This window comes from Rhinolophus ferrumequinum, chromosome 12, assembly GCF_004115265.2.
Source record: "Rhinolophus ferrumequinum isolate MPI-CBG mRhiFer1 chromosome 12, mRhiFer1_v1.p, whole genome shotgun sequence".
NCBI classification, from domain to species: Eukaryota; Metazoa; Chordata; class Mammalia; order Chiroptera; family Rhinolophidae; genus Rhinolophus; species Rhinolophus ferrumequinum.
Genome location: NC_046295.1, coordinates 81,521,563 through 81,530,171, shown reverse-complemented (window position 1 = coordinate 81,530,171; position 8,609 = coordinate 81,521,563). Strand labels below are relative to the sequence as shown.

Here is an 8,609-nt window from a genome sequence, read left to right as displayed (position 1 = left end):
GGCCTAGAGAGGGCAGGGCCCGCCCCCCTCCTGCCCCAGGCTGAGTGCACAGCAGGACCACACAGCCACTCCGGGCACCTTCATAAAGCACGGGTGCCTGCTGCAGCCCAGGCCTGATGTAATTGGCTGGGGGCAATCTGGATGTCAGGGTCCCGTAAACCTCTGGCGATTCTAATGTGCAGGGAGTCGGGACCCCCTGCAGGTACTGTCCACCTGTAAAGGGACAGGAAGGGACGGGAAAGGACCGGAGGGATCGGGGTGGGCTTTGCTTCAGTCTGGCCAGCAGGGGGCAGTGCCGCCTCACACCTGGGGCTTGTGGCCCTGCAGCTTCTGTTCTGGGGGACCCAGTGCAACTCGATAGCCTGGGGTTTTTACAGGGTGGGGGGGGCTCCATCATAACCCAGGGGTTGGGGGCTGGGCTGGTCCTGCCTCTGGGCCCCATCTCCAGACCCAGGACTCCTCCCAGGGGGCCTGCACATGGCGGGAAGGCTGACCTGGCAGCTGCGGTCCCTGCCAGCCACCACGGGGTTCTCTCTGAGCACCTACGTAGATTGTGTAGCAGGACGGGAAGTGGAAACACTAGATTACATGGCCGGTCCACCCTGACACTCTGAGTCCCAGAGGCCAGCAGCCCGGATGCTCCCCAGGTACAGATGGGATGGGAACGGCCGCTCCCCTCCAACTCCGTGCTGGGCCATCAGGGGTACGGCTGGGACCCTGCCGCGCAGGCAGGCACTAGGGAAGCGGCCTCTCCCCTGTCCGGCCGGGATCAGTCCTGACCACCGCTGGGGAGGTCCTAAGCTTGGGGACAGATGGGACCATTTGGGCATTAGGGGGCTGCGGACTGAAACCCCCTTCCCTGACTCCCTCCATGCTCCAACGCCTTCCTGCCTGAGGTCCCCACGACTTCCTCAACCACCTCCACTGGGTTCCTGTTCCTCTGGGTGCTGCCACCCTTGGGCCCAGCCATGGCACCTGCTCTTCCGTCCTTTGCGTCCTCTGCCGGGTCCCAGGGCCTCTCTCCAGGATGCCCCCCAATTCACATGCACACCCACCCTTCCTCCCATCAATCTGCCAGCCCGACGGCAGCGCCAGCGCTTTCCTGGCACCCGGCTCCCCGCACTCAGAACAGAGGCTGGTACACAGAGGCGCTCAGCAGCTTCTCAGCCCAAAGCCCCCTGCCCCACCCTCCCCTCTCAGGTTACAAGTCCCAAGCCCTGCTGGCTGGCTCGACTGTTACCACCTGATCTCCTTGGTGATAAACTTATCAAGCCCAGTATCTCCGGTCCAGGGGGAGCTTCCTGGGCAGGTGTCGTCATGGCAACTGGAGGCAGCAGGGAGGCCCAAGGCCAGGTTGCCATGCAAGGCCCAGGGGCAGCCTGGTGTTTGCTCGATTGGTGGGAACTCAGCAGCACGGTCCCTGGGGGGTTGCCAGGGGCCCCCTAACCAAGGAAGTAGGGTGTTAGAGCCCTGCCTGGCCGCACTCACCACCTCTCTGGCTCCTTTGCTCCCCCTCCCCCAGGTAAGCACACTGCCCCAGATGTACTTCCTGGAGCCTGTGCCCTGGAGAATGTTTGGAGGACCCTGGTCTTCGGTAGGAATGGCCCCACAGAGGTCATCTTGGTCACTGCCCTGCTCTGGCTGGGGCCACCCCTAACCATCCCTCTGACAGCTCAGGCTTCGCCCAGGGCCCTTCCAAGTGGCTCATTAGGAAGATATGGGTCTGCCCTCCCAGAGCCAAAGGTGGGACGTCCCAGAACTCTCCTGTTTCAGTCCTCCTGAGACCTTGCAGCCACTTCTTGCCCTGCAGCTGTCAGAGCCTGCTCTCAGCAAAGAACTCTCACCCCAGAGGACCCTCTGTGCCCAGGAATCCGCCTGAGGTCTCCCCACTGGGCTCTCATTCATTCCCTGGGGAACACAGTGCGTTCAGCAGAGGGTTTGAGAATGTGGAAGGCAGGACCTGGCCTCTCAACCGGGAGGCAAGCCCCCCAATTCTCCATGCCCATGGCTGATACATGTGTTTCCCAGAGGCCAGCAGGGGGGAGCCCGGCAATGCCACAGATGCTCCCGTGGCCCCCGCGCCCACCCCAGTCCAGGAGGTCCAGGCTGGGTTCTGGTGGGCGAGGCACGGCCCTGAGCTGGGAAGGACGCACCCCTTAAGGCCCTGGCAATCCGCCGCGGGTCTCAAATAAAGGCAGAGGTTCCCCATACTTCCCGAGTCCAGCTGGCACCCACCATTCAGCCATAGCTGGGGATCCAGAGTGGCTGAGAGGTTCAGTGTGCAGCCACCCCCAAACACACCTGGGAAGGGGGCGAATGTGGGTGAGGGTGTCCCGACTCTGCCCCGGGAGGCCGCTCAGGCCTGCCTTGTATTTCCCAAGCTCTTCTGCCCCTACTGCTCCCTGAACCATCCAGTCTTCCCCCCTGGGGCTGACCGGTGCCCCGGACGCAGTGTGAGTGTTGTATATGCATGTGGGTGTGTGTCATGCATTTGAGTGTGGACGTGTACGGCTGTTGTGTGTGTATATATTTGTGTGCGACTGTGTGTGGGGGGTGAGGGTATGTATGTGTGCCCGTGTATGTGATTGTACGCACATATGCTGAGTGTATGTGTGTGAGAGCATATTTGGGTGGGGGGACATCAGGGGAGCCCCACCTTTGATGCTGTCATAAGTTCAGCCCCTCCCGCCTGGGAGTGGCCCTCACCCTCTGCCTGGCTCTCAGCTCCAGGGTGCCCGCTGGACACAGGTGCAGGAAGGTTCGGGCCCAGCCCCTGGACAGCGTGGAGACAAAGGCACTTATCACAGGACAGAGCAGATGGATGTCATTCCCTCGGTTATTAGGGGGGCAGTTCAATGACGTCCTTCACTTGGGGCTGTGAGCCTCCCGCCAGCTCCAGCCATTGTGGACGCAGGGCAGGGCTGGCGGCCACATGAGGGCTCTACCAGTGCCCACAGATGCTGAGGGGTCCTCTCAGGAGGCCAGTGGACCAGCCCCAGGCCCCCGAGAGGGGCTCTCAGAAGAGCTGTGTGGCAGAGCAGCGGCTGAGGGCGGCCCTGTCTGGGGTCCCCTGCACTAGACTGGCCACAATTGCCAATCGGGTGGCAGCTGAGGCACCTTGTGTGGACCCGGCCCAGGTCAGGTTGAGGGCAGCAGGCTGTCTCTGGGGCCCCAGAAGCCCCCTTGTGTGGCTGAGCTCCAGACCCAAACAGGAAACACCACCAGAACAGACAAGAACTGAAGGATGATGTATTTTTAAACGCTCATATTTTGTTTCTCCTCTCACGTTTTCCTTTTCTTTCCCACAATTTGAATACCATTGTCCGTCAATCCCGGCACCTGAGGCCCATGGTGTAGAGAACAATCGCGGAGGGAAGTGATTTCACAGTCGCAGGGGCCGGCTGGCAGCGGGTGAACAGAGCGAGGCTGTCGAAATTACTCGAAAGGGGAAGAAAACCCTTGAAAGTTTCAGGCCCACGGGGAACATTTCTGTGCAGCAGTGTCACAAAGCCTGTGTGCCGTGTCACCAGGGCCCCGCTCTCTGCTCTGTCTCACGTCCCCACGTGTCACTGCGAACGCTTCCACCTCAACCTCTAGAAGCAGAAACAGAACCAGCCCCCACCCTCTCACTGTATCATCCAAGCATACATGAGGGATAAAATTACATTTGTACAAAAATAGATTTTTTTTTTTTTTTTTTACCTTTCCCAATGCTTTAGACATTTTCTCTTATCTTTACTCTCTCTATTTGTCATCCTCTGAAGTGTTAGCTACGCGTCCCGGCTAAGGCATGGCTAAGGATTGGGAACTGCGAAAGCTGTTTGCTCCAAAGCATCTTAAAATAGATGCATCTCCTCGCGTTGAGATATTCATTCGAACCCGGATTTCACCAAAGGAAGGGTCCTTATGTACTTGCTTACATGAAGCAAATTGATAGGAAAACAGAAAAAAATAGTCTTGATTAAAAATAAACACAAAACGCTGGGAACTGCTGCACGTGTGCTGTCCACAGCGTGTAGCTCTGTGCAGTTTCCGTTCAGCACGTACATTTCACACCCACACACCTGCGTGGCCGGGACCACGCCATGTGCCCGAATTCCATGATGGGGACAACATCAGCTGATTACCCACTGGCTGCATGTTCCGGCCAGGCGCTCCGAGGGCCCCACAGAGAAGGGAGCCCCAGCCTGGCCTCCAGCCCGCCAGCCCGAATCCACTGGGAACGCCGAGACTCGGAAAACCCAGAGTGAGGGGTCGTCGTCCCTGGAGGTCACCGCATGCTTCCAGGTGACGAGTGGCTGCCACGGGGCCATCTCGCTGAATGTCGCAGGCCGGCCAGCTTCCACAGGTGGGGATGCAAGCCAGAGCCTGGCTTTGCCAACACTTTCCAAACATAGCCTGCGGTCATCTTCGCTCCTCAGCCACGGGAGCCCCGTGTAGATGTCAGAGTGGGGAGGTGACACTGCTGAGGAAACTGCCGGAGGCACCAGCAGACCCGGGGCCCAGGAGGTGTCCGGCGGGCAGAGGCAGGGACGGGCACGGGTGGCTAACAAGCTGATGTTAGTGCTATCTTTAGAAAATTAAAGATTGTCCCACCAAAATAATAATAATAATTACAACAAAATCACCTTAACTGAACCAGATTGGTAACACTACTAAAGGTCTGGTTAAATAAAAACTCTATCTTTCTACTGAGTAATGTCCCATTTCCCCACATACCACTTTTCCAAACAAACAGCACTGCAAGTATGATACTGACGACAGCAGACTGGTGAGAGGGGAAAGGCGGCTCCCAGGGGCTAAGACGCTGCGGTGCAGGTGGGGCTGCGGGGAGGCGGAGCAGGCCAGAGGGGCCGGAGCTCCTGGCTTCGGCAGGCGGTGGCCTGGAGGCCTCAGTGTTTAAAGCCTGCCAGCCAGGGCCATGACGGTGACATTCCCAAGAAGCCAACCCCCCCCCCAACGGGCCCCCATCCTGGGTTTTCTCCACCGGAGCCACCCACAGTCCCAAGGGGGCCAGGAGGGGGCTGGGCTAGACGACGGGGTGTGTGTGGCTGCAGAAGGCACAGGGGTTTTGGGTGTGGGGCAGTTTCACATTCCCACTACTGGGAGGACCCCGAAAGGGTGTACCTTGAGAGTGCCTGCATCACTGCCTGTCACAACCATGACCCCAAAGGCTGCCGAAACTTTCGGGGAGAGTCTGGGCGGAGGGACAGCAGGGCAGGCCCTGGCACGCCGCAGACAGGGCCCAAAGTGTCCATGGGGCAGGGGCGGCCAGCCAAAGAAGGTATGTGTGCAGCCTTCTAGCCTCCACCCAGGTGCCGCACGCTCAGCTCAGGCTGGGGACGCTGGGAGGCAGACAATGGACACCGTCTTCCCTCTGAGGCCTGCAGGCTTGCCTCTCCCTGCCCAGCCCCAGGGGCGTCTGAGGAAACCCCTGCCCAGGGTACCCCTGCACCATCTGGGGAAACAGACTTTGGGGAAGGCAGTGCCCCCCCACACACACCCCGTCCAGCATGCCCTCGGGCTGAGCAGACAGGACGCCTCCTCACGTCCCGCAACACCCCGTCACCCCTACTCAGGCCCCCATTACTGATAAATGCTGCTGGGTTCCTGGGGTGTGAGGCGTGAAAATGGAAAGTACTCAGACCAAAGCCAGGGCTTACAATGCAAAGAGGCCAGTCCATCCTGAGACACCCCATACCCCCTGGGTTGGGTCAAAATGCTACAGAAGTGGGTGCTAGGCTGAACGGGGTGCCCCCAACCAGAGCAGGTGTTAGACGGAGCTCCATTACCCAGACAACAGCCTGCCTGGCTATTCCCAAGGGGTGCCTAGCTCCAGGCCCCAAGAGGCTGCCACTCAATGGCTTCTCATCCCAAGAGTCTTCTAGACAGAACAGCCAGCCAGTGAAGGGGGTCTTTCTATGGAGATCCAGGCCTGCCCCTCCCCACCCGCCCCTCCCCACCGGCCTTACGTGCCCACAAGTCCCTCTGGCTCTCGACGCCTCCTGCCTCCCTCCAAATGTGCCCAGCAGACTGAGACCCTCTGGGAAAGCAGCCCTCCTCCCCTCCCATCCCTGGGGATCTCCCCGGGGGCCCCCTCTACCCAGGAGAGGTCAGCAGAGCCCACCTGGCACGGCCAGCACTTCCGGGAAGGCCGAGACCAGGAGCTGAGCCCTCTGGGAAGCAGGGCCCTCCTCCCAGACTGAAAGGGAAGCTACGGGGCTGAGGAAAGGCCAGGGCACTGCAGTCTCGGTACCCTGGGTTGGACGAGACCCCATGGGGGACGAAGCTGAAAGGAAGACGATGCAAAGAGAAAACTGAGGTGGGTGGGTAGGTGGGTAACCCCAGCCCCTGCAGCCTTGAGGCGGCCCCAAAACCCTGCACAGAGGTCAGCTCCTGTTCTGACTGGCTCAGGGGCAAAATCGCAAGTCATCTTTGGAAAAAGGGGCTGTTCACCCTTCTCTGTGAGGGAAGGGAAGCCAGCCAGCCCCCGAGCCGCTCTCGTCTGCCTAGGGAGTAGATGGGTTCTTTCACAACAAAACGCCAGCCCCCCACCGGTCCCCTCCTCCTGACCATGGGTGGAGCCAGGCTGGCCAGGCACTGGCACTGACAAGAGGCAAAGGGGGTCACTCCAAACAGGAGATCCGCACGGGAGATTGGAAAACCAGCGACAACAGTGACCCACACAAAGCCACCCTTCCTGCCTGCCATAGCTCTAGGAACCGGGGCCTGAGACCCCGAGAGCCGCCCTGAGCTCCCCGAGGAGAGCCTGATGGGCCTGGCTGGGTCACACCAGTCCTGGCCACTCCGGCTGCTGCCCTGGGAAAGCCACTGCCCGGCAGGGTCCAAAAACAAGTAGTATGAAAATAACGAGGGTGGCAACATATCTCTTAGGCTTAGCAGTGACAGGCTGAGCCCCAAAGTCCAAACAGGCCAGGCAGAGAAGGGGCAGGGACGGGGCTGGCTGAGGAGAGCAGCTGGCGGCCAGGCGGGGCGGCCGGGCTGCGGGCCTAAGTCATTTGGTGCGGAGCTTCCAGCATCTCCATGAGGAAGGTGTCGATGGGCGTGTCCCCAATGAGCTTGAAGAAAAAGAGGTGCTCCAGGCACTTGAGGCCGATGGATCGCAGAGCTGGGAGACGCAGCAGCAGCTTCGCGAACCTGCGGGAGAGCTGGCATGAGTGGGCCGTCCCACCCTTCTCCCCGGCGCCTGGCTACCTCCTGGGGATGAGACCGATTCTCACGTCCGATCTCCCCAAACCTGCACGACACCTGCCCAGCTGAGCCTTGGAGGGAAGAAGAGGGCCCCTCAGGCAGTAGAAACAGAGCAGGGCAGCGCCTGAAGGCAGGAGGGCACGGGGTGGGCAGGAGGACCCCAAAAGAAGACCCACAGGGTGAAGACCTGGGATGAAGGGCCCGTGGGCAGACAGCCGCCAGGCTGGGGCAGGCTGAAGAGGGCTTTGTGGGAAAGTTCAAATAGATGGGCTTTCTCCAGGGCAAAAGGGAACCACAGCAGGATTTTATGCAGGGGAGAGAGCGGCAGAGGAGCAAGCCCCTTCTCAAAGCATCGGCACCCCCATGCCCTGTGCCAGCTGCACCCCTTCCCCAGAATTAGGTCTACTGGAGCTGGGCCTGAGCACAGGATGCCCCTTCGGGTCCTGCCGACCCTTTGGGGAGTTTCTTCAGAGGACCCCAGGGGGCGGGGGAGGAGAGGGGAAAATGACTGGGGGGCTCTTGGAGGAGAAACGTGCCATGTGGGGACTCGGCCAGATGTCCCTCCAGAAATGTCCGCATCTGCCCCAGGCCCCCCTCCACCACATGCTGCCCGGGTCTCTCCACAGGGACCCTCGGGGGGACTGCAGGGCTGTGGGACCTCATTAATTATTAACAACGTCTGTATTTCAGGGGCAAAAGCCCTGTGGTTGGCTGCCGCACAACCCGTATTCTCTAGGCAAAAACGCAGCCTCGAGCCTGGAGTGGAGCCAGAGAGCGAGCTGTTTTCTGCTGAGCTAGCGAGATGGCTGAGGCGGGGAGCCAGGAAAAACAAGCAGGCCTGCTTCTCTGTCCCATCCTCTGTCCTCCATCCGGGAAGTTTCACTTTAAACCAAACCAGATGAGGGTTAACCATGTGTGCGCCAGCCAGTGGGCAGGGAGAGGGGCGCCTGCTCTCCTTGCCACCACCCCCCTTCCACCCAGGAGATGCCCTTCTGGAGGGAGGGGGTAGAATCAAGACGACGGCCTTGGAAAACCATGAAGCCACTGACAACTCCCTTTGTCCTGGACACCTACTGTGCTCCCAGCACTGTGGACCCAGAGATGAAATGATCCTAGCCCTTCTGGAGCCCAGTCAGGCGGGCAGGAGATGCAAGCTGGACACTGGAACCACGGCCGTCTGTCTACTCTGCAGACTTTTCACAAAGCACCCACTACGTGCTGGCATCTGTCCCTGCCAGGGCTGAGCACACCAAGGCCCTGCCTCCAGTGGTTCCCTTGGGGGTGAGGGAAAGCACAGCCTTCCTTATACCATCTACAAAGCACCTACTGTGTGGTGGCACTGGGCCACGGTTTTGGTGGGGCTAAGGAAAGTGCGTGAGAGCGTGTACACCTGGGGC

At 60.1% G+C, this 8,609-nt stretch overlaps 1 protein-coding gene across 1 annotated transcript in view; it reads right to left on the bottom strand.

Annotated features, from left to right (window-relative positions):
- Positions 1–6,194: 6,194 nt before the first annotated feature.
- The window catches only part of RXRA (retinoid X receptor alpha), a 94,119-nt gene continuing 91,704 nt past the window's right edge, over positions 6,195–8,609 (bottom strand). Inside the window, exon 10 of the mRNA XM_033122290.1 lies at positions 6,195–7,158. Coding sequence (XP_032978181.1) covers positions 7,011–7,158 — 148 coding nt within the window. The 3' untranslated portion in view covers positions 6,195–7,010. The remainder of the gene's footprint in view (positions 7,159–8,609) is intronic.